The sequence below is a fragment of the Watersipora subatra genome, chromosome 5, assembly GCF_963576615.1.
Source record: "Watersipora subatra chromosome 5, tzWatSuba1.1, whole genome shotgun sequence".
NCBI classification, from domain to species: domain Eukaryota; kingdom Metazoa; phylum Bryozoa; class Gymnolaemata; order Cheilostomatida; family Watersiporidae; genus Watersipora; species Watersipora subatra.
Genome location: NC_088712.1, coordinates 14,345,069 through 14,372,859, shown reverse-complemented (window position 1 = coordinate 14,372,859; position 27,791 = coordinate 14,345,069). Strand labels below are relative to the sequence as shown.

General features: G+C 33.7%; 2 protein-coding genes and 1 long non-coding RNA gene across 3 annotated transcripts in view; 1 reads left to right on the top strand and 2 right to left on the bottom strand.

Annotated features, from left to right (window-relative positions):
- Window positions 1-27,791, bottom strand: part of LOC137396509 (alpha-(1,6)-fucosyltransferase-like) — a 116,126-nt gene that overhangs the window by 23,673 nt on the left and 64,662 nt on the right. The gene's annotated exons all lie outside the window — the stretch shown is intronic.
- On the bottom strand, window positions 157-2,485 carry LOC137396974 (uncharacterized). Its single transcript, XM_068083255.1, has 5 exons — window positions 2,370-2,485; window positions 2,099-2,221; window positions 1,710-1,790; window positions 719-856; window positions 157-529 (listed from the first exon to the last, which is right to left on the bottom strand). Exons 2-5 carry the CDS (start codon window positions 2,214-2,216, stop codon window positions 429-431), a joined length of 438 nt encoding a protein of 145 aa, XP_067939356.1. The 5' UTR covers window positions 2,217-2,221; window positions 2,370-2,485; the 3' UTR covers window positions 157-428.
- On the top strand, window positions 10,400-15,445 carry LOC137396132 (uncharacterized). The gene is made up of 3 exons (XR_010978479.1): window positions 10,400-10,483; window positions 11,372-11,537; window positions 15,304-15,445. It is a non-coding gene; the product is annotated as an uncharacterized lncRNA (long non-coding RNA).

Below are 27,791 nucleotides of genomic sequence, written 5' to 3'. Positions count from 1 at the left end.
TTATTTGAATGGTCACAATTATACACAGGAACCGTCATTCAATTGATGAAAAAAAGCAATGAAAGGAACAAAAACTGTGTGGTAAAACATGACACGACTAAACAAACATCATACTTTAAGCCTTGTGACTCTAGGAGCATCAAAAACTCTGGTATGTGGATTGACTAGGTCGTTAACCACAATCATGAGACACCTGGCTTTATACTATGTATCCACAAGAGGCTGTGGCATAGAGGGGAGTCTAACCCTCACTATCATTATTGTTTATGCCTGTCGGCCAGCAAGATAATAAAGCCCTGATGGTCCATACTTCAAACCACACACTTTACAAAGATGTTTGTTAACACATTCGATTATGCAGTTTGGGTTTTGTCACGCCGCAGCCAACTGCAACAAGCCATTGTCCTGCATCACCAGTATACACTCAACTAACCCTGATTAATTATGTATATTTCTTGTTCATATGATTCACTCTCTGTCCCTAGACAATCCCGGCACTCGGTGCTTGAATAATGCGCCGATCTTTGACCTAGGAAAAGCAATTATTAAGTAAATTAAAGCACAATAAATACAACTGTCAGTTGTTGGCGAACTATCATAATGGCTTGAGCTCTTGATCTTAAGCCGCCAAATGTTGTGTTAAGAAGTCCTAGGAGAGACAATTTTAAGCATCCAAATCAATGTTCTGGCAAGTTCTGACAAATAACAAAAATGCTACCTAAATCATGTACTGCAGTTATTATAGCCATTCCTTCTTGAAACAAACTGAACAATCTATCTCTGACCAAGCCCCATTCCTCCTCACTAGTTTCTATAAATGTCCTTCTTGTTATTCTTGGCTCAGATTCTATATTCTCTGAAAAGGAAAACAATTTCACATTGAACTCAAAGGAGTCAAAATACCATTGAGGCACACATCATATTATCACGCAAACTCATTTGGCTACGGTGGTAGCTAAGGTGCTATAGTAGCCAGGCAAGGCTCAGGCAATAATCATGCTGCTGATGAATTCAGGAAAATACAACATTGGCTGCTTGATATTAGAAACAGGATTTCAATCATAAAGAGATTCACTTGCTGATTGCTGTGTAGCTTCAATGTGAGTGAGGGTATATTATTGCCATCAGTCAACTACAGTTCTTTACTATCCTGGTAAGCAAACATATCTCATACCTTGTTGTTAACTGGTCTTGCAGTTTAATAACTCTGTTTATATAGAGCTCAGCTAGTTAATCACCACCTATATTATAATAATGCACATCTAGGCCTTTGAGGAAGTTGCCATATAATGAATTTTACAAGTAGGTTTTGGATTCTTAGCCAGAGAGGGTGGCTAGGAAAATAAGCCTATCCACCTTAAGTCATTCAGTAAACTTAATGATCGTATTGAAATTAACAAAAGGCCTTTGCTTTGGGCATTGGTGACTATTTATGCCATACTGATGACTTCCAATGGGTTGAGTGAAGACATTGCTGTTCAAGCCATGATCCATGGAAGTCGTTTAATTGTAATGAACATGAAAGTTGTAAGTACCCTACTCAGTATGTGCATGGCACAATAGTTACTGTTGTGTGCAGTTATATTTTTCTTGTGGGGTTGCGGTGTTATAAAGTGAATGTCAGGATATACCTATGCCTACCAATCACACTATTTACATCTAATAGAGTTAACAACATGCATGCCTTTAACCATGCTACTAATACTAACCAGACACTAAGCTGACATATTGTGAGTAGTCTACACATACTTCCGTGGATACTTGTCTGCCTGCTGGTCTGTGAAGGTATTCTAAAATATGGTCACAGAGTGGTATGATTGCACCAGTGCATGATTAGTTACATAGAATTGCCTCATATACTGCACCATTGATAAGGAAAGCGGAGCAACTCATTCAATACCCTGAGTCAACAGTCACATTTGGTTATGAATATCAGAGCATAGCAATGAGCCATTATAAATTGTGAATGCAACCATGCTGCATTTTTTATTGTTACTGAGTTGCAGTAAAAAGGTTTCCAATCCCCCAACTTTTCCGATGTCTGAATTGCTTGAATAAAAACAATGATAACTGAGTATGACTTAATTATTGAGTTTACCACAAGGATCTTGCTTGTTTTTCAAGGAGTGCGAAGAGCTAGGAGCTTTCTGGGTGGCCTCAATATCGATACACGTGTTCTTTTGGCTTGTGGCACTCTCTATATTGACACCATCCATATGTGCTGAAACATGAAACAAGTGGGTAAAAAGAGAAAACATTGTGGTAAGTGAAAAGCCGAATATCGCCATTGAAAATCTTGCACTTTTCCTAAAGCATCTTAGAACTCTATCCGGCTGATTTACACCTTTATGAACTAAAACAGCACTTACCATTTTCAGTTGCCTTGCCTAGTTCTTGCTGTACTGTCGCCAGATAATCGAAATATCCTGTATTATCTTTGCTACGCTATGACTCTTGCTCAGCAATGCATGTTTTCAAATAGCCCTGATAGTCTGCAGCCGGACGTTTAGTCGCCTGCTCTTTAAGACAGGCATCAAGATACCGGTCATAGTTAGCTATGCTAAAACAATCAAAATACACACAATAAATACACAAATCGTGCCTTTACCCCCATTGACTACCCAACACAGGCCAGCTGTATGATGACCCTTTGGCTCATTTTGGAGTTGGATAGTGGGCACCATCAACTCCACACGTTTTACGTCTGAGGCTTAGACTACACAAATATACATGTATGAGCTTCAAATAAATACATTTTCTGGTTGAAGGATATCAACTAGATATAGTGCAGAACATGTAAGCACTCCTTTAGAAACTAACACATTAAGAGTAGGGGATTGCGTAAGTGAATGCATAGAGTAACATGTAGTGAAATAGTTATCATTATTATTTTAGAATATTGATTATCTACAATTATTGGATTATTTTTCTAACTATTTTTTATATTTTTAATTTACAGTATTCATTTGATATTTCATTTGAGGATTATCTATATATAATCACTGGCCTGAGCTTGGGAAAGTTATATTTATAATTCATTTATTCATACTTACTGATACTCTACTGTATATTACTAACTTTACTCATAAATAACCTTTCTTTGTTTAACCATTTTGTTTTCTTTATCAGACACCGAACAAGTAAAATGAGTTAGTTATGTTAATATCCCTAACTAACTACTACTAAACTTTACATCAAATTTGTTTGTTTATCAATTAATAAAAACGAATTCTGTTATTAACATACAGTACAAGTTCGTATGAAAAATTAATTACTGATTAATTACTAAAATGAAAAAAAAACCGTTACGATACATCACTTCATTCAACACAAGCCTGCCTGCCCAAGGCTGTCCCTTGATTGATTTGTTACATTTACATTTATGAATATTTTTAATTAATTAGAACAGAAATTTAAATCTTTCAGTAGAATTTATTTTATGAACAACTTCACGGTTGAATCTCTACCTTTGAATGTTGTAGTTCCGATGTCCAGCTCAAATGTGATGTGCAAAAGTTAAAAATAATTATTCCTTTGTTACAATTCACTACCTCACATGTCCAGCGTCAATTCAATTACTATAAAAAGATTGAATGCAACTCGCTAGAATAGAAACAAAACAGCATGAACAGCAAAATACCATAGAAACAAAATTGGCAAAAATGTGAGAAAGAGAAGATGACTCTCATTAACAACTAACTGGTTTCAGCGATGATTCGATATTACGTATGAAGTAGTATTCAGTTCTCATTACTACGGCCACGGTAGTATCAGCGATTGAATATTACCGCATTGGTAGTATTCAAAACTACGACATAGGCCACATAGGTAGTAAAAGCTGCTGTATGGGCTGAATTATATGCAGAACCTTCAAAGGCAATAATAGCAGTAAGATACTAATGGTTTCACGACGGGTCATTTTTTGCAGGTTTTATAAGTTACAGGTTTATAAGTTACAGGTTTTATAAGTTACAGGTTTTATAGGTTACATGTTTTATAAGTTACAGGTTTTATAAGTTACAGGTTTTATAAGTTACAGGTTTTATATGTTACAGGTTTTATAAGTTCCAGGTTTTTCAGGTTTTTACAGGTTTGTCGCAGCTTGTGTTTGGCAAATCTAAATGATATCAAGAGAACCAATATTTTAGTCATGTGGAGGACATGGCTAACCAATTGAGGTTGATATACAGTTTGATTAGAATAAAAAAAATGGCGTCAAGAGCTGCATGTAGGAAATTCTAACTTCACGCTTTCCTAATTCTAAGACAACCGGCTCGATGCACTAAGTCTTTCTCTGGTATTGTAACAATAGAAGCAAATGTAATTGGCTTGTCGCAAACATTCGTTTGCTATCAGTAGTATGTAGAGAGCAGATCTACACAAAAAAGTGACGGATCCAGCGGGGGGATAGAAAAAGGGGGTTGCGAATTAAATTGGCTAGGGGTGTAGATTGAATTGGGTGGAGTTGAATGAGATGTTGGGGTTTGGGGGGAAATTGTGGTGTAGAGTAGGGGGTTGAATTCGAGGGGGTACGGATCCGCTCCCGGCGTAATCGGCGGATTATCTGTGGATGAGTCATCCGATTAGTGGGGGATGAGTCATCCGATTAAACGTGGATTATCGCGGGATTAGTCGGGGGAATCGTTGCGGATTAGTCGGCCGAATCGTCGCGGATTATCGGTGGATTAGTGGGGGGTGAATATCTGGGACATCGAGGGCTGGTTGGTTTTCCGGAGTGGATCTCGCGGATTATCGAGGAGAGCGAGAGATTACCGGATGAGTGAGGGGGTTAATATCTGGGACACCGAGGGGTTGATTTTCCGGAGATTGTTATATATTTGAAACATTGAATATATATGAGAAAGTGTTTATGTACAAAGTTATTTTTTGAAGATTTGATGATTTTGTAATGTTGAAGCTCTTGAATGGTTAAGAATTTTAAGGAAGTTATTTTCGGTTTTTTTTTGTATTTTTTTGTATGTAAGATTGAAATTTGTTGGAGAAATTAATATGTTGAATGAAAGATCAGTTTTATTACAAAATTATTCACTTTAAAAGATATATTTATATGTATTATTCATTATTTCCATCATCATTTTGTTTCAATAAAAATAAAATAGTTTATGTTTAACTTGAAATATATGAAAATATTCAAGTAGATAGGACACAATAAAGATAATATAGTATAAATGAAACATTGAATATATACATAAGAAAATGTTCATGTACAATCTTTATCAGTACTTTATAATAATTGTACATATACTTATTATCTGTACTTTATTAACACACCTGATGATCTCTTACAGCACTTTATAATAATTGTACATATACTTATTCTCAGTACTTTATTAACACACCTGATGATCTCTTACTACACTTTATAATAATTGTACACATACTTATTATCTGTACTTTGTTAACACACCTGGTGATCTCTTACAGCACTTTATAATAATTGTACACATACTTATTCTCTGTACTTTATTAACACTCTTGATGATCTCTTACTACCCTTTATAATAATTGTACACATACTTATTATCTGTACTTTGTTAACACACCTGGTGATCTCTTACAGCACTTTATAATAATTGTACATATACTTAATATCTGTACTTTATTAACACTCTTGATGATCTCTTACAGCACTTTATAATAATTGTACATATACTTAATATCTGTACTTTATTAACACTCTTGATGATCTCTTACAGCACTTTATAATAATTGTACATATACTTAATATCTGTACTTTATTAACACTCTTGATGAACTCTTATAGCACTTTATAATAATTGTACACATACTTATTCTCTGTACTTTATTAACACACCTGATGATCTCTTACTACACTTTATAATAATTGTACATATACTTATTCTCAGTACTTTATTAACACTCCTGATTGCACTGTGAGAGATCATCATGAGTAATCAGTATATTGAGAATTATTCCATGAAGCGGTAAAGCACCCATGGATCCTTTAATTAAATTAAACTAGTAGACTTGCTAGCATCACATTCTAACTGATATCTTCAAAATATGGAAAAGACTGTGAAGTGATATATAATACACAATCTTTCGATAAAATCATGACAAAATACTTTTGGTAAAGAGAACCCTGTTATCATTCATCAATCTTTGAGAGAATAAATGATACATACTACATTTATTCAAAACAATACATATATTCATTTTCTTTATATTCTCTTCAAAACGAATACTTACCTATACCTACCTTAGTACAATTCCTCCATCTGTCCATTGGGCCTTCTTCTTTTTTGCTCATCCCTCTATTTACTGGGCAAGAGACTGTTATGGAATGGTTAAGCCAAACCAAACAGGAGAATTCCATAGGCAAGCCTAGGAAAACACTCAGGTCGATTGCCAAGGCGCTTGTCCACACGACAGCCTGAACACAGCGACACTCAACGAACTTAATCGCGAGTAGCCGGCTAACAGAATTCTAGCTGAAGCATACAAGCCTTATGGTATCAACGCTCGATTGCCCCAAAATCTCAATCTGTATATAAGTAGGCATCAGGAGCAGGACTAAGTGATGAAAAGGAAAATTACACTGAGCAAGCTTCTTATACAGAGTATTGAAGAATAGTGGCGTATCCAACAGAATCAATGAAGCGAAAATAGTAAACAGATTTTCGCGAAATTGAATTTCCCGAAAGTGAATTTCGCGAAATTACACATTATATATATATTATATAGTCATCTTTCGCGAAATTGAATTTCGCGAAAGTGAATTTCGCGAAATTACACATTATATATATTATATAGTCAACTTTCGCGAAATTGAATTTCGCGAAAGTGAAATTCGCGAAATTGGATTTCGCGAAATTACACATTATATATATTATATAGTCAACTTTCGCGAAACTGAATTTCGCGAAAGTGAATTTCGCGAAATTGGATTTCGCGAAATTACACATTATATATATATTATATAGTCAACTTTCGCGAAATTGAATTTCGCGAAAGTGAATTTCGCAAAATTACACATTATATATATTATATAGTCAACTTTCGCGAAATTGAATTTCGCGAAAGTGAATTTCGCGAAATTGGATTTCGCGAAATTGGATTTCGCGAAATTGGATTTCGCGAAATTACACATATATATTATATAGTCAACTTTCGCGAAATTGAATTTCGCGAAAGTGAATTTCGCGAAATTGGATTTCGCGAAATTGGATTTCGCGAAATTACACATATATATTATATAGTCAACTTTCGCGAAATTGAATTTCGCGAAAGTGAATTTCGCGAAAACTGTTTAGCTGATTTTACAATTTCGTGAACATAAATTACACAAATTTAATGAACCATAACATTGCTTCTACTTACTATATAAGCAACGAGAAAGAATAAGTTTTTCATCTCATTTTATTTATAATAGTTTACAATGTGTGTTCGAGACAAAAACGTGGATAGACTCCTAACTCAGACAAATTGCATCGACACGTGTGTGGAGATATGGGGCTACTGCCCTTGGGGTAGAGAGGTAGATCCTGAAAAACAGAAGGCTTTTCGAAACAAGATCAAGCTTCAAAAGAAAGTAAGTATTACATTATAATATTTTACTAAATTATATTTTTGATTAAAGGAAACTTGAGAATATAAACTACATATTAAATATATTTCGAATTATAGGGTTTGCTTAAATGAAACAATTAAATTATACAAAGTAATTTGGAAATTATTGTAGAAATCATTGGTCATGCAGCGACAAAGAGAAGAATTATTTTGTAACTTCGATGTTACATTGACTTTAAAAGTAAGTATTACATTATATTTATTTCGTCTAATATCGTTGTATAATGATAAAACATGTAACTAAAGATCAAATACATTCAACAAAATTCACTCCAATTGGTATGTAGGAATTTTAAAATGAGTAACAGTCTGTGAAAACAGTAATTAATATTTGTATAACTTCACTTTAAAACAAAAGGTGTTGGAATTGAAATTCAAAGTAAGACCTGACTGTGTTTTAATTTGTCTGCGTATTCTACTCTGACTATAATCATTGCAATTGTAGGATCCTGGGTATCAGCGAACTAAATATAGACCTTTTCGGAGAAGGGTTTATAAATTTGAATCTTCAGTAAGTAGCACATTATATTTATTTCTTTGTTTTAACTGAATATCCTCCTCTGTCTGTGTGTCCTAGTCTGACTATGTGATGTAACATATTTGTTTTTCTTATTGTCTGTATGTCCTACTCTAGCTGATTGCATATCCTATTCTGTCTGCATTACATCTTGCATATCATTCTATGATTCGATGAGTAATGCAATTGAAATTTACAATTTAAGTTGGAGTCCATTGTGAATGTAGAGTCTACTATCTCAACAAGGTTATAGTAAACCATCCTGACTGTAATCATTGCAATTGCAGGCTCCCGTATCTCAACAGGAAGATTCCATTCAGAAAAAGGATGGATCTTCTTCTTCAGTAAGTATTACATTATATTTGTTTTTTAGTTTGAATGAATGATCTAATCTGTCTGTATGTCTTACTTTTACTATATCTCACTAAAAATAATGTATGTTTTGATTGTAGACAGTTCATTCTCTTTCGTCAATGAAAGAAGAAGAAAATTGGGGTTGAATGATATTCAATATTCAATAGTCTTTTTTTATATTATGTTTTAGCATTTTTATATACAAAACTTTTATTCAATAATATATCCATTGATAGTAAGTTTAAATTCCTATGATATATCATCAAATAAACTATATAAAATTTAATCATAATAACATTTCCTTAACTAATTACTGTCTTGATATACAGAGTTTATAATCTTTGTTTAATTTCTCTCTGAATTCCTTCAGATTGCACGCTCCGTCAATCGTGAAAAGTTTTAATCCTGATGAAGACTTAGAGTTCATGTAAATCTCACTTCGATCCAATATCATGAGAGCTGGTGTCAACCATTGAAATGATGAGGGAATGTTATACTTTTGAGGTTCGATGATCGAACATAATGCCACATGCTCTCCCTTACGTTCAACGAAGAATTGCAACGCAATCTCACAATTGTCATTTTCTTCAGACTTATTTGCTTGTATTACTTCTAACGAAGCTGGAATATCCAAAACTTTTAGATCAATCCATTTCCATGGTTCTTGCATTTCCTCGGATTTAAAAACTGTTGCAATAGGTGACGTAATTTTCTCATCTCCTTCCATATAATTTTCCTTGGATTCGAATAACCGTTTTACTACCGAACTTTTTCTTGATGATCTTCGTAATGACGTAGTTCTGTTCAATCTAGACTTGGTTAGTCTTCTACACTGTCTTTGTTTCATATTCAATTGGGGAGTTCTTTCAGAAATATTGTCGATATTCATACTATTGGAAGTTGACTCCTCAGAAGCTTCAGTAACAATCAACACTAACTAATAATACTTCATCAATTTATACATTATCTTTAAAAAAGTAGTGGATCCATAACAGTGATGGATAATTTCAGAATTTATGAAGACGATGCCTTCGAGATATGCCCTTTCGTTGAAAGAGAATTATCCGGGTATCATTATATACAAGGGGCTAGTAACATCTCACAATACTCGCGAATACTACGATGTAGTATAAATATATCTTTTAAAGTGAATAATTTTGTAATAAAACTGATCTTTCATTCAACATATTAATTTCTCCAACAAATTTCAATCTTACATACAAAAAAATACAAAAAAATTCGAAAAATAAAATTCCTTAAAATTCTTAACCATTCAAGAGCTTCAACATTACAAAATCATCCCTTCTTCAAAAAATAACTTTGTACATAAACACTTTCTCATATATATTCAATGTTTCAAATATATAACAATCTCCGGAAAATCAACCCCTCGGTGTCCCAGATATTAACCCCCTCACTCATCCGGTAATCTCTCGCTCTCCTCGATAATCCGCGAGATCCACTCCGGAAAACCAACCAGCCCTCGATGTCCCAGATATTCACCCCCCACTAATCCACCGATAATCCGCGACGATTCGGCCGACTAATCCGCAACGATTCCCCCGACTAATCCCGCGATAATCCACGTTTAATCGGATGACTCATCCCCCACTAATCGGATGACTCATCCACAGATAATCCGCCGATTACGCCGGGAGCGGATCCGTACCCCCTCGAATTCAACCCCCTACTCTACACCACAATTTGCCCTCAAACCCCAACATCTCATTCAACTCCACCCAATTCAATCTACACCCCTAGCCAATTTAATTCGCAACCCCCTTTTTCTATCCCCCCGCTGGATCCGTCACTTTTTTGTGTAGATCTGCTCTCTACATACTACTGCTATCATTGGCTTAAAACAAAATGCGCCTTTTTCAATATACTTGCTGCAAACACAAGTGTTTCTTACCTCTCATAACTTACGATGGGCATTAAGCAGTTGTGGAACTTTAAGCAGTATGGTGGGACAGTGCTTCTATATAAACTCTGCCTTAAAATGTAAGTCTCTGTCATCATGTTTCTAATGTAGCGAGTACATCAATGTTTTGTATTAAATTGTCAACTCACTGAATACCTCCTTATCATAATATTATAATATTATCAAGGTGTGCTATGTAATAATATACAGTACTGAGGGAAGCATTGATACCTCTATTTAACTAAAAATTGAAAAATTGCTACAAAATTATGATGTAGTATTCATTGAAATACACAAACTAGCCTGTACTGGCATGATTAGCATTATGTTTGTTATTGCTCCCTTGCTCAAGCTTTACAGAATCTCTCATGAAATTTAAAAGGGAAACTGCATTTCAACATTTCAGTTCTTGCTGCTATTATTACAGGGTTCAATCGGATTTTAATAAAAGTGCTTAAAGTTATTTCTTTTTTTCTGCAAAAAACCACGGTGTTTAGCAAGTACATGCCTAGATAAAAAAGCAATAAACACGAAGCTTATTCAACTTGGATTCAAAGAATCAAGCTTTCAGTTTTAGAACACTTTATAATAGATTTCAAAGTTGTGCTAAAACAATTGTAAGCTTACATCTTTTGAAAGCAGCATAGTAATGATATTTTGCTTTCAGCAATGAATATAAAAAAAGAAGGTCAAAAACCAGTTTTGGAAATAAATGCTATGCTAAGCTGTGCCATCATTTCTTCATTTAGTTATCCCTATACGCTGTTAAGAAGAGCAACTGGTGACATAATTTTAGCGGGTATATTTCTTTTGAGCATTGTAACCTCAATCAACTTTTATCAATATTAACATTAAAACACCTTAGTTGTCAAATTATGTCAAACAATGAAAACAATGGCAAGAGATAAAAAATATTGAACCTTTCGATGATCTCTCCTGAAATTTATGTTTTCGTTTATTTTTAAAAGGCCAACTGATCACACATTTGACAACAGCTAACCAAAGGGAAGCAAGGCTAAAATCTTCCTCCGTATGCTTGTAATTCTTCATACATGATGGTGAGCAAAAAGCCAAGGAGGGCTAACTTTAGAGGACTCCTCACTTTGTTAGCGTCGAAGAGAGTTTCTGCACTGTGTAAGCAAATGATAACTTATTTACAAGTATTATTTGTTACCTAGAAAAAAATTGATTATTGATTTATGTATATATAAATATCAGATTTTTGTCATCCTTTGTTATTTTGTCTATTTATAGTGATAAAAATTAGTATGTAATTAAAAACCGCTTCACACTGGACTACGAGACTTCAGTTTCGCAGACAGTCGTGCTATCACAAGGCCTGATTGATCTGCTATAGAATAATGACGCATAACTAAGTATGCTAAACCTTTACTACGTTTGAAGATCATGATTGCGTGAGAGATCATGATTGCGTGAGAGATCATGATGCTATTGAACATAACATGTAACAATTAGTTCAAGTTGTGGCAAGCTGAATGCTGATTTGTACGGAAGGAAGGAAACTACTCATATTACAGTAAAGTGCTAGTTTAAGTCACTCAATCGTTTGGATAAAGAAACTTAGCTGCAAGCTACTACATTACCTACCACTGCCCATAAGCTGTTTTACATCGTGGATGAGTATGTAACGTCAGAAGGAAAAAAGAATGTTTTAGCTATGCTTTAGTCTTTCAAGTATTTTAATTATGAATTGGATAGACACACAGAAATAAACAACCATCTTTGTTTCAAAATTATAATAGTAATTAAATATGTTGGTTAAAAATAAGTTGTCTGTTAAAAATTTTTTTATTAGCAGTGCATTGCCAGGTCATTCAACTAGTATAAATGGAGAAACACTGCTAGTTTAGTACCTAGTGACATTTAAATTCTTCATTTCAGTTTAATGTTTGTGTAGCCACTCATCCCAACCTAATCATTATTTGCGGTTTGCTTATCAACTTGTGATCCACTCAAACTTCTCTGCATTCTGAACAAAGACTTTACCGGTTCTTTCTTTCTTTATCAGTGAATAAAGTGAAGGGCTCTGAAGTAGTAGTTGAAAGGGTTGGTTATCAACATTGTTGAGTCATGCTTTTGACACTGTACGATTTCGTATTTTCTTGTAACGAGCTATAAGGGCTGTTGTGCATTTATTTCACTATTGCCCCATATATTATTAGGTATTTCAATTCCTCTTTCACACATATAACAAACATTGTTTTTATATTTTGTATTTAGGGGTTGCCACTGCAAATTTTGTAGCCTGGTGCAGCCTTAACATGTAAGATGACCCTCTGCTCATGGTATTTGCCATAGGAGCACTCACCACTCAATGTCCTTCCTAATATCCCCAATTGTCCTTTTTTATTTTAAACCACTGACATGCTGATTGCATGCTAGCGTACTAACCACTGAATTATGACTTATTGTGGCTCAGTGAACAGACCTAAACTTTGGTGGACTTCATCAAAACAGTATCAATAATTTTCAATCATTTGTGATTGTTTTTTATGTTTAATGTGATTTGACGTCTTAGACGTTTCAAGACTAAAATCGATAAAACTTGATTGCGGTTAGAACGCTCAGCAAAAAGATACATGCTAAAATAATAGCATTCCGGTGTTCAGTACTATTTTTAGTGTGCTAGCATGCAATCAGTATACCAGCACACTGATCACTATCTTTTAAAAACAAAGACTGCAAACATTGAAACTGATGTTATAATAAAGTCTGCATTTTAGGCTACACACAAATGTTTGCTCGCAATTGTGTCAATCAAAAGCTTTCGGTAATGTATTACTTTATCCATGTGTTTAACTACTGGATAGACAACGACCAAATGCCATTGTCTTGCGTTGTTATCAGACAATTGAATGCCCGTAAAAATATATGCCTTCTACTTGCAATAGAAACTGCCTTAAATAATGTTACTATAAAACAGAATACCAGAAACATCCAATTAACATGTGCGTATTGGGAGTTTATTAGAACTTCAGGTAGCCTATTATGAATTCTGTACATGAAACAACTCATTTTCATTTAAATTGGCCAAGGTTGTTAATCACTTTGAAATTTTGTCATGTTGATAAGAACAGTTAGTTTTGAGCTACGTGTGCTGAGAACTTTAGGAAAACACCCACCAGCCACTAAACTTACATGAAGATAAGCTAGACTGCTTTATCAATATCTAATTGTATATTCATTACTCAAGAGAGAGATAGGTGAAAACTGTTTATGCCACAAACCTTAATAAAGAGAGTAAAACGTCTTACCACTAACTTGTTTTTATTTTTAGAAACCACAAAAAAATAAATCAAATCTTCTATTTTAGGCAATTTGAATTTAGTAGACAAAAGTAAAAGCATTTATAGTAAAATGCTCCATAACTGTGGGTATTCTTGGTTTTGAAATCTACTTAACCTTACTTAACTTTACTATCCTGGCTTAATTAAACCAAGTTGAGGGTAATGCAGTTTTATGAGCAGCAAAGAGCTCTGCCACAATATGCAATTTGAGCTCAGTTCTGTAGCATCTCAACAGCCTGTGAAAAAATAAATCACTTCCAACTTGCAATGCATACTACTTTAAGTGGTGTTAATAGAAGAAGAGAGGTATAAAAAAGCTTCAGTCCACATGTTTGCATTGGTTAGCTTTAAACCTTATTTGGAGTTCAGGTAGACACCACGTAGTTAAGGTTGAAAGAAATCTATTGAACAAGGTTATTAACTACTCTGAGATTATTTTTAAGGCATTAGGCGCGGTTAGTTTCATGTTTAACTATCTAGTGTGTTGATAGTCGTTTAAAAATACTCACCAGCCAGCAAATTACTGTTAAGTTGACCTAAAATAGTTGATCAATGGTTAGCTGAATCCCTATTACTTTAGTGAAAGAGGTGAAATCTTGTCATGCACCAAATATTGGTTATTAAAGAGAAGAAAGTGTCATTGGACCAACTCTTTTCTATCTATAGAAATCATATCATCGAAAATGTTACAAAATATCACACTTTTAACACTGTAAACTTACCAAGCTCTAAAAACGCAGTTAAACATTGCAAAATAGCAAAAGTTTTATAGCCTATAGTTTCCCTGTTTGGAAAATCTGGGGTTTTTCCACAATTTTAGAGATTTTTGAGAAGTTTTATTAGCCTGTTTGACAAAAATTGATAGTAAAACAGGTTTATGGATATCAAAAAGTGCTGCTGATGTGAGCAGCTTGAGCTCAGTTCTGAAGCTGCAGTTACACAATGCTGCTTGGAATATTAGTTGAGGTGATCTGCACTCTCAAGCTGCGTGCATACCAACTAAGTTTATGCATATTGCTTGGACAATTTGGCTTACTCGCCAAAGGTTGCTTCGTGTGAAAAAAAAACAAATGAGTCTGAGACCGATTTAGTCTGAGTCTGAGACCGAGACTGAGTCAGTGGACCTAATCAGTGCTTGACTTTAGCCTGACTTTCATTGTGATCAGCTAATGAAATCACTCTTTACAGTACGTCTGTGCTGTGGAGGATGTCCTGTGGCATCACTGTTTCATACTGAATATTAAAAGAAGAAAACACTCAAAGTAACGCTTTAAAACAACGCTCATTATTCTTAAAATAACTTGCAAAAGTTCCTTTCATTCTGGCATTAGATGCAGAAGTGTAAATTCTGCATCTAATACTACAACAGAATAATACTACCCAAAGCTTGTCTAGAATTCCTGTTATCAAGGAGGGTAGATACCCAAACTTTCTTTGGTGTTTTCGACCTGATTCCTTTTTTGTTTCTAACTAATAATGATGTCATAGCTACAATACTGACGCACTTTATGCCAATTTTTAGTTTTACAATAACTTTTAGACATATTGTATTGACCAACATAATAACCTATAGATCAATTGCATGGCTGTAGAAACATTCTTACCAACCAAGAGAAATAATGAAAAGCAAGCTGAACCACATCAAAAGATGGACAGCTCACTGCGGAGAAGCTTGACAAAAGATAATGGTTAAATGATGTTCTGAAGTTCTGGAAACTTCTATTGTTGACAATGTACTAAACAGTAAGTAGCTCAAGCCTGCTATTACTTCATTCTATGTTCTGAGCCCGTTTATTAAAACAAAAAATTGGCTAACATCATAAAAAATACCGACGTCTTAAGAACGCCAAAGTATTTTTATAAGTGAAACCACTGTAGCAGAATGAGTCATTGACTTATTTAGACTGCCCGAAAGTACAAATAAGTCAAAACTTCAAACTTGCCCCATCATATTCATCGGCAGCATGTTAAAATTAACACTTTTGAAAAAAACTAAATATTTGCACAATTGCTACAAATACTCTGCAAACACTACACTGTATGAGACGCTTCTACAGGTTTATGCCAATTTTGATATGGTCTAACTTTAGCATTTCCTATGAGAGCTAAATTCTCATCGTAAAATAAATATTATTCTTCGTTTGTTAGTGTATGTCATGAACACCCTACTGATTTTATTTTTTATATTTATTATGTAGCTATTTTTACTATAACCACAACCGCTCTTCAGGAAATATATCAATTAAATTGCTAAATTCTATTTCTAAGTATGATTAATTATACATTAATTGTCCCTTATGCTCATGCCTGATTTATGCTGCAAACTGGAAACTAATAGGCAGCATCAGCATTACCTGTGTCGTATTAGAAAATGACAAAAAACTAAAGCTACAAAATTCACCGAACCACCCACAGTTTTCCGAAAGTACTCAATGTCATAAACATCAAATAGGGCGTGAGACCTTTTTGTCAAAGTTATAGCTTTACTCAAACAGGGAATGGGAATTTTTTAAAAATGTTATAGTTTTATGGTTGAAAACGTGGAGAAAAAGCTGAAGGGTTTTTGCATTTCACAAAACTAGATCTTAAATACTAATCCCATATAAAAAAAATTCCCAGAGTATGCTCAAATTAATCAGTCAGATTCCTAAGTTCTCCAGAAATGTCTTCTATTTTATAGTTTTACTGCCCAGATAGCAATTTCACTTTCTTGGTATTATGGGAACTTTGCAAGTTTTAGGAATTCTCATCTTAACACATTATAGACTGAGCTAATGCTTTTCTTGAGACTGGGGGGCTCAAAATAAATTATAACAAGAACTCCAAGGCAGTAACTCTGTAGTTGAGGTGGTCAATACAAAAAGACACAAGTTTGGCAGATAGGATTATGGCAGATTTGAGGACTGCTAATAGATTACTCAAACCTCGGATTAAGGAGCCACCATTTTCTGACTCTTAACTTTTTTTACAAAGGTTTTTGATATAATAAAAGGGTTTATATAGTTTCAGTTCTCATAAACAATATGTTACTGTTGAAGTTTTATGATGATGGTCTACTGATGTTGATTACAGGATTAATAAGGCGATGATTCTAAAAATATTATTGGTAGTTATGAATGTCAGCCACGACTGAAAAGGCTGTCTGTTATACTAATGGATATTTATCTACACCAACTTTCAGTAGAGCCATCTAATAATTAACTTGATATATTATTATGATTATCATTCTTATCGTTATTGTTATTTTTTCTCAGTTTTTTGTCTGGTACTATACTGGTTTCCTGTAAAGGTTCTTTTTTCGTAAATATCTGTTAATTTCTTTAGAGTTTTCGCTGATCCTAACGTCATAGAAAATTCTGCTCTGTTGACATCTGCTGTCTGATCTGTTACTGTGAATAAGAATAATTACAATATCGATAATATTACTATCATTATTAATAATATTATTTATATAATCATGATATCATTTAACAATGACCTACTTAATATCAGGTCGCTTAACAGGAAAAGGAGTTTCAAACATAATTCACACCATTTATTTTTAATTTATCAAAATCTGCTCTTTTTATGATTTTCATATGCCATACAGTAATACTTCAACTTACAAGTGCTCTAACGTACGAGAAACTTGAGATACGAGCCAGCTTTTAAGCAAGATTTAGCACTAACATACGAGCCATGTTTGAGATACGAGCACGTGAGTCAGTTGCCAAGTATGCCGGAGGTGTTTTATGAGAACAGCATCAACCTGTATTTTTCAAGTGCTCAGGTTATATTTTTCTACCGTGTTTTTTGTGCGCGATTTTCAGTGCAGAATTATGTGAATTAAAAGTACTGTGCGTAGACTGAAAGTTTGCCAGTAAAATGAAAGATGAAATGCAAAGAAAAAGCAAATGATAACAATTGATATTAAACGGAAAATTATTGAAAAATATGCGAAATGTGTATGCGTGATTGAGCTAGCTTAGCAATATGACAGAAATACATCCACAATTATCAAACGGAAGGATTATATTCAGGGCATTTATTTAGTTCGCAAAAGGACTAACCATAGTTTCTAAACGACGCAGCGATCTTCACGACCGCTGATAGGAGAGACTGGCCAGGCATTGGATAAAAGATAAACAATTGGCCTGTGACAGCGTAACTGAACGATGCTATGTGAAAAGGCCGGTGCTATCTATCAAAACTATAAACATTTAGACAAGTTGGCTAGGGGTCAGGCACTAACCATTTGTGACGACACTGTGTTCGTCCTAATCACAACATGTCAACAAGTAACTTACTCGCTAAAACATGATATAATAACTTACTCGCAAAAAGCATCAAATCAAATTTGGCTTAAAATTTTCTTGAAGCTAAGATGTTCAAAACATTTTTCTATTTGTAGAAAACTGAAATTATATTAAAACTTTTACATTTATTTTGTACAGGTCACTTCCTTCTTTGCATACATAAATTTCATAATTAAGCTATTGAATAGGAATCAACATGTGGATAAGCGCCTAGGGTTGCAGGAGCATATTTTCATGACAAAACATTTATTAACAAACCCTGCAAACTCTCTTCAATCACTATGTTTCCATGACTCGCTTAATCCGCATGATTCCCATAATTCGAACGATCCGCAAGTTGAGTTACTTAGCAATCGAGCGTTTCAATGAACACCTGGCGATGCGGATTTAACACTAGTACTTGACCCCGTAGGTCAAGTATTAGCCTAATTAATGACTCTATAAATAGCTAAGCAGTCTTGTCACGCTTAGCTTAGCAGCGATCGTTCGGAACGTTGGCGCATTGAGACTGCTGAAATCGAAATAAAAACGACTGAAGCGTGAAAATGTTTTGAATGTAATAGCCAACGATAATCAAATGCGCATTAATAGCAAGTACCGTTTCCATGAGTCGCAAGCACGATGGACTCGATAAAGTTTTGCGGATCGCAAAACTCGCTTAGCTTGCGCATTTATGTGGATAGCTTGCGGATTTATGCCGTTTCCATGACGCGGATAACTTGCGGATTGGCTCTAATTTGCGAATTATGCGGGTCATGGAAACGCAGTGATAATTCGAACAATCCGCAAGTTGAATTACTTAGCAATCGAGCGTTTCAATGAACACCTGGCGATGCGGATTTAACACCAGTACTTGACCCCATAGGTCAAGTATTAGCCTAATTAATGACTCTATATGTAGCTAAGCAGTCTTGTCACGCTTAGCTTAGCAGCGATCGTTCGGAACGTTGGCGCATTGAGACTGCTGAAATCGAAATAAAAACGACTGAAGCGTGAAAATGTTTTTTAATGTAATAGCTAACGATAATCAAATGCGCATTAATCGCAAGTACTGTTTCCATGATTCGCAAGCACGATGGATTCGATAAAGTTTCGCGGATCGCAAAACTCGCTTAGCTTGCGAATTTATGCGAATAGCTTGCGGATTTATGCCGTTTCCATGACGCGGATAACTTGCGGATCGGCTCTAATTTGCGAATTATGCGGGTCATGGAAACGCAGTGTATCACTACAAGCAAACCTTAACAAAGATGCACTGGTATCTGGTAAATATGTATAAAGCAGCTAAACCTTTGAATCATTTATATTTTTCTTATGCAGTCACCTAAAAAGGTTGGGAGAATCTGTTAGTTTTATGGTTCGTCTATTAATTTCCCTTGATAAAAACTCTTAGTCTTTATTTACTTACAATATTTATTTATACACTTTAAATGAATTAGATAAAACTATTTACTTTATTATCAGATAAGTAAATTAAATACGTAATTTATATGCTAGTTAGTAAAATAGTTACTTTGATAAAGGATAAGATCAAGGCCTTGAGTAACACCAAATAGGAAAATAGGTTATCTTAAAGACCTATCTAGGTTCTGTTAAAGATCGGGATGTTTTAGCGTATTAGAAGACCGGAAGCGGAGGCCATGTCTTTTCAATCGCATTGATGCTACCGGTTAATACCGTTCATATTACTACCGGTAGGATTTTTTGATAATTGAACCACAAATGGTTGTTTGTAGATTGAGCACTATAGTTGAGGATGCCACAGATGCTATAAGCAAACAAAAAATTGACGAAAAGGCAGATAAAAGATTAAAATTGGTTTCGGTACTAGTGGTGTATCGCAATCGAGCTTCCTAAGGAAGAATTGATCGCGCCGGCAGAAAATAAATTGTTATAAATAAATTGTTAAATTGAATTTATGGTAATCACACTCGTATTACATTAGTACATTAAAAACTTACCAGCAAAATAAAAAGTTTCGCTAGGCAATGGCGGCTTAATAACTGATACACTACGTAATGCCTTACCTTGTCTAGTTTTCATGTGATTTAGCACTGATATGTCTGAAGCTGATAACAAAATAATGCTTTATTATGTGTGCACCAATGGCTTTCATCAGCCTTGGTAACTTACCACCCATAGTAGTAGGCTACTATAGGAGTACCACCAGCCTACTAGTAGTCAATGTGATTGATAGCTGAACATATCAGCCATATCATTGCCTTTCTCGTTTGTGCTTATATAAAGGCAACTATGATAAAGACTAGGTTTTAATTCATTCTACAAAGGAAGCAGTTTTTAGGAGGCGTTGTTTGGTTTCATTTTGTAACATTAAAGATAAAACGCAGATAGATGCCTTTCTCTGCAAACTAAATTATTATGAGTATTTACTAGTAAATCTTTAGTAATCATTCTATTAATCCTTATGTCATAATCACACTTTTGCTTGATCTGAGTGCTCTAACTGCAATCAAGATTTGTCCATTTTAATCTTGAAATATTCTAAATGATAGCAATGATAAATTGCTATTGATAACACGAACTCAACACTGTTAACTCGAACTGTTTTTTGCCCAACGGCTACCGAAACGGTTGTTATCGCTTTAGAAAATCACTTTCACTATGTTTCCATGATGCGCAGTGCTTCGGAGTCGCGCCCTCTCCAAATCATGGAAACGGCGTCTTCGCACTGAAATCACTGCGCACTGGTCAGTGTGAAGCCAGTGCAAATTTGCAGCAAGGAGACACCAATTGCGCAGTGTCTGCGCATAGCTCTCATGCCGTGGAAACAGATTCTTCGAGCGCCATAAACTAGTACAAAAGTTATCCTGCTTATCTTTGTTTTTCTATTCTTTCGATCTTCTTTCACTTAAATTTAATTATGGTCTGCTCCTACGAAGATGATGAAGTGATTACATTCCTGGACTTTGTTATCGATACCAACACTTTTCGAAAAATAGGTGGCAAGCCCTAAAGTAACATTTCAATAAACTATTACTTATATGAATATTTATTAAAAATATATTATTTGTAAAAATTGTGTTGAGGTTTGTAAAACATTGTGAATGTGTATTGTAAATAAAATTATAATGATGACAAAAGCATAAAAAGACCTTTTCTGACGTTCGATACGCATGATCGATTCCATGTATTCATCCAGCGACTCAATTTATACAATTTCTCCTTTTTGGCTAATTTGCAGAAAACCACTGCGCAGCATGGAAACGTACAATCCCCTCGATTTTGAAGGAGGCTGCTTCGCAGTACTGCGCACCATGGAAACATAGTGATTATTCCAAGCCATAGAGGTAAACCTCGACTTTTCGTAATTCATAAGCGTCGTTATTACCATCACCGGCAAAATGTTTTTGTCAAAGACTTTTCTAAAGGTTTGGTGAAATTTAATTTATACCAAACATCCGCTTAGCGATTGCCCTTTGGAAGCGAGGTAAAGTGAGGTAATCTTTGCATAAACTTCAAGAAAAATCGGCAAAATTGATCGTGGGTAAAACGCTCAGAAGAAAAATATGTCTTTTCTTTTGAGCATTTCAACAACGATCAAGTTTTGCCAATGTCAATCTAAAAAACGTCCTGGCAATAACATCACCTCAAACAACAAACCAATCTCAAGTGATTGAAAAATCTCTATACCTTTTGATGAAAACGTTTTAAACTTTACATTAGAAGCATTTAATTTGAAACAAGCCATTTTTGCTTTTGATTTATATTATAGTTTGTATATGTACATGTATCTACTAATAAATAAGTAAATACATGGACTTGTGACAGTGCTCTGATAGCTTGAACGCTCTGATAATTCGAACACTTTCGCTCCGTCTCGTGAAGTTCGAGTTATCCATGTTTGACTGTACTTGGAATATGCAGAGAAAACGATTGTTATGGTATCTCGCACGGCTATGTTATAGCGTTTGACTCTACTGAAAAAAATGCTTCCAAACATTTCATACAGGGTCAATTGTACATGGTTGTTTTTTTAGTAGTCGATATATAAATTAATGTTTCTGTACAAAAATTTTTGTTCATAGAAATAAATTTAAGATTTGAGCTATGCATGTTCATAAAATATTGATTTTATTGAATTTTCGAAAATAAATTACACAAATTTCGGATGTTTTGAGGGCTTATACCTGATCAAAGGGTTAATGTCATGATTATCAAACAAGACATGAGACGTTTTTTTAAAAGTTAGAGATTTTTGGTGGAAATTGTGAGGGAAAGTTGAAGATCTTTTGCATTTCATAAAAAAACTAGTTATTAATCACCAATCACCTCGCAACAAACTCTTTTTCTAGATTATGTTCAAATTTATCAGTCAGATCTCCAAGCCTTCCAGATACTTTCTCTATTTCATAATTTTACTACCAATATAGCAAACCCATTTTAGTTATAGTACGGAACCTTGGTAAACTTGACGAATCCTCATTTCAGCACTTTATAGGCTGAGCCAATGCTTTTCTTGAGGTTAGGGTGCTCAGAACGGGTTATAACCAGAGCTCTAAGGCAGTAACTCTGTATTAGAGGTTTTGAATACAAAAAGTTTGACAGATAGGTTTACAGACTATTCAAGGACTATGTATAGATTAATCAAACCCCGGATTGACAAGCTACCATTTTCTGATTTCTAACTATCTTTGCAAAGGTTTTTGATATCATGAAAAGTTTCACATGACTTCACATCTCATAAAACAATATCTTAGTGTTGGGGTTCTACAATGATGGTCTACTAACATAGACTAGAGGATTATTTTGACAATGATTTTAAAAGTATAATCGGTTGTTATGATTTTAGCCAATTCTCAAAAGGCTGTCTGTTGTACTAAGGGGTATTCTTTCACATCAACTTTAAGTAGTGCCATCTAATCATTAACTCAATATGTTATTATCATTAACATTATAATAATTATTGTTGATTATTCTCAGTTCTCTCTCTGGTAGTTAACTGGTATTCTGTATAAGTTCCCTCTTCTCTAAGATATCTGGTACTTTCCGTAACATCCTTGCATATCCCAACAGAGCGGAGTTTTCTTCTATTTTAAAACCTGTTGTTTTATCTATTACTATTAATTATTATTATTAACATTATTAATATTATCACACTCCTGATATACTTAACAACGCTCTAACTAATATCAGGTTATTATTAATATTATCACAATCCTGATATCCTTAACAGCGCTCTAACTAGTATCAGGTTATTATTAATATTATCACAATCCTGATATCCTTAACAACGCTCTAACTAATATCATGTTATTATTAATATTATCACAATCCTGATATCCTTAACAACGCTCTAACTAATATCAGGTTATTATTAATATTATCACAATCCTGATATCCTTAACAACGCTCTAACTAATATCAGGTTATTATTAATATTATCACAATCCTGATATCCTTCACAACGCTCTAACTAATATCAGGTTATTATTAATATTATCACAATCCTGATATCCTTAACAACGCTCTAACTAATATCAGGTTATTATTAATATTATCACAATCCTGATATCCTTAACAACGCTCTAACTAATATCAGGTTATTATTAATATTATCACAATCCTGATATCCTTAACAACGCTCTAACTAATATCAGGTTATTATTAATATTATCACAATCCTGATATCCTTAACAACGCTCTAACTAATATCAGGTTATTATTAATATTATCACAATCCTGATATCCTTAACAACGCTCTAACTAATATCAGGTTATTATTAATATTATCACAATCCTGATATCTTTAACAACGCTCTAACTAATATCAGGTTATTATTAATATTATCACAATCCTGATATCCTTAACAACGCTCTAACTAATATCAGGTTATTATTAATATTATCACAATCCTGATATCCTTAACAACGCTCTAACTAATATCAGGTTATTATTAATATTATCACAATCCTGATATCCTTCACAACGCTCTAACTAATATCAGGTTATTATTAATATTATCACAATCCTGATATCCTTAACAACGCTCTAACTAATATCAGGTTATTATTAATATTATCACAATCCTGATATCCTTAACAACGCTCTAACTAATATCAGGTTATTATTAATATTATCACAATCCTGATATCCTTCACAACGCTCTAACTAATATCAGGTTATTATTAATATTATCACAATCCTGATATCCTTAACAACGCTCTAACTAGTATCAGGTTATTATTAATATTATCACAATCCTGATATCCTTAACAACGCTCTAACTAATATCAGGTTATTATTAATATTATCACAATCCTGATATCCTTAACAACGCTCTAACTAATATCAGGTTATTATTAATATTATCACAATCCTGATATCCTTAACAACGCTCTAACTAGTATCAGGCTATTATTAATATTATCACAATCCTGATATCCTTAACAACGCTCTAACTAATATCAGGTTATTATTAATATTATCACAATCCTGATATCCTTAACAACGCTCTAACTAATATCAGGTCTCCTAACAAAGAAAAAAGTTGGAAATGTTTATTTAAAAAAATTATACTTTATATAACATCCTTGACTTTTAAAAAACATTCAGCTTCTTGCTTTCAATGATATAGAACATGTAGAACATGATATTATAACTTATGCATGTATACTAGCTAAAAGCACCAAGTAAGGTATGGCTTCAAATTTTCAAAAAGCGACAATGCTCAAAACATTTTTCTACTTATGGAAAACCTATATAATATTCAAACCTTTACGTATATTTTGCATTTATTTTGGTTCTTTGCATACATAAACTCCATGTGTTACCTTTTCTAGTTTTTAAGAGATTGAGCACTGATATTTCCTTGAAAAAATCATAACAAAAATTTTATTATGTGTACAACAATGGATTCAAACAGTTTTTTATAGCAATCCACGTGCCTACTAGTAAGACATGTACTTGTAGTGAACATGATTAACAGCTGGAGGTATCAGCCATATCACAGCAATTTATGTTTTAGCTCATATTAGATTAGTTAGAATAAAGACCAAGTGTTAATCTATATATTTATATTTCTCAAAGTTGGTGTGTCTGTATGTGTATGTGTGTATGTTCAAATTATTTGTATCATTACCAAATCATCTTTTATTGTAATCGTAGAAAAACCAGCTTAATTGAGCTATTACTTGCTAATTATCTCACATTTACATCTAGACATTTATGTGGTCATCTTATTTTTTTAAATTACTTGACCTGCACAAAATCATTTTTCTCATGAATTTTCAAATGTGTTTGTCAAGGTTTTAAAACCTTGACAGTTGTTTTTGCTTTCTCTTTTAATTTATTTCCATTACACAAAACATTTTTATCATGATATGTAGTTTGAAAGTTAGAATGGCAAATGTTGTTATATATGTTAAGCACAAATCACTTTTCTGTGCAAAGAATTTTTGATTACCCGGGTAACGCTGGATAGTACAGCTAGCTCTAAAGTCATTGTAGGTATACCTATAGTTACTGAGGTTAACATAATATTTTGGTACTATTTTTAATGATGATGGTTTTACCAGGAAGTGATTGCATTAGACAATGACTATGGGTTTCTATACCAGTCTATGTACACCTATAATAGCCTACGATATTTTCACATGCCAACACTGCAATGAGCTGAAATCATATAATTGTATACCAAATAAATTTAGATTGTAATCGTAGCGAAATAAAATATATTCAGCCATTACTCTTTAATGATTTCACATTTACATTTAAACACCTTTATATTTATGTTTTTCCGTGTAACTTATTTCAGCAAAAACACTTCTTTCAAGTTATGAAATTCTAAACTTACATGTACAGTTGTTTGAAAACCTTTACAGTGGTTTTATTTATTTTCAATTTACTTGTCTTGCACAAAACCATTTTCTTACGATATGAAGTTAAAAAGTTACGGTTGTTTGAAAAAGTTTGAAAACCTTTGCAGCTTTTCTTATTTTCTCTCTTAATTTATTTCGTTTACACAAAACACTTCTCTCATGGTATGTAGTTTGAAATTAAGAAAGGCAAATGCTTTTATAGGTTGTATACAAATAAATTTTCTATCCAAATACTTTTTTATTGCCCGGTAACGCCGGGTAGCATGGCTAGCTCATTTTACAAAGGAAACAGCTTTTAGGAGTGATAGTTTGGTTTTTTCTTGTAACATCATAGCAGACATGCAAATGAATGTAATGTAATTGACATGTTTCCCAGCTAAAAGCTCCAAATCGAATAAATTGTTTTGAAATTTTCTTGAAGCAAGAATATTCAAAACATATTTGCTACTTATGGAAAGCTTAAATGATATTTGAATGTTTACGTCCATTCTGTATAAATTACATGGTTTTTGCAAACATAAACTGCATAATTCTGCTCTTTAATTAAAATCAGTGCATGCTTAAGTGTCTGATGTTGCTGGTGCATATTTTATGCAGATTTCAGTAACAAACCATGTTCATAGTATTCTACCACCACAAGAATTCTTACATAAACAGAGATTCACTAACACCTGATAATTACAGAAAATTGAAAACAAACTATAGATTGCTAAAACCGCAACACAAAAAACCACCATCTTCTGGTTTTAAACTCTTTTAACTGGAGTTGTTGATGTAAAGCTTCTCATGAATTCACAGCTCATAGAAACAATCTGAAACCGTAAGGAGTGTAGCATGACGTTCAGCGCCATGTTGTAACAGCGTATTCACTTGCGTAGGTTATATAATTCAGCTTTTGAAAAGAAACAAACGCATGTGAAAGTTTTTGAGATTGCTTGAGTACATCTTTCTGGTAATTCTTTGTGGTAAAAAAAAATAAGTTTTTCTGTATCTTTTCACCACTATAAGTAAGCCTTAGGTAAGCTAAAAACACTCGAGTACTTGATCTTATTGTTGAGTATTAATAACCTACATATCAGATTAAAGCTAGTCTTTTATAATTCTCAGTTTTCTGTGATATACAACCTGATATACAAGCTAAAAGCACCAAATCAAATGAGGGTTAAATTTTTTTGAAACTTTCAAAACATTTTTCTAGTTATAAAAACCTTAAATTATCTTTAAACATGTAATTCTATTCTGTATAAATTACTTGCATCTTTGTACAAATAAACTTCATTATTTTGTTGTTAAATATAAATCAACAGGTCGGTAAGTGCTTGATGTTGCCATTGTATATGTTGGTAGCGAAACTTTGAATAACAAACCCTGCCCCACTGTTTTCTACTACTACAAGCAAGTTGTAAGTAAACATAGTTGCAAGTTGTAAGTACAAGTTGTAAGTAGACAGGCTAGCTTCTAATCAATATGTCAAAGATAAAGCAGCTCAAACATTGGGTTGTTTATACTTTTACTATACCATCACATAAAGGAGTTTAGATAATTGCTTAGATCGATGTTTGCGGCGATTTCTCTTACCACTTCCGAAAGACCAAAATAATATTTACGTTATTCGCAATTAGTAAGGCATGGGCATCAACTCAAAAAAAATTGTCATTGTTTAGTAATAATTTTATTAATGTTGGCAAACATTTTATTACATAGTTTTTTGCAAGAGGTATTTTTGAGTGGATTAGTTTTTGGGTGAGAAGAAAGATCTAGAAAGCGGAAATAGTCACAAAGGTTGGCTGACATCTTGGCACACCGCAAACGAGGGCTACACATACTTTAAAAGCATTGTTTTCACCAATCGATAAGTTTCAACTTTACTGCTGGCATTATTTAAGAATCTAATCTGTCGTTTGCAGATAAAGTACTATCGACTATTTATGCCCTAACTGCTTTCA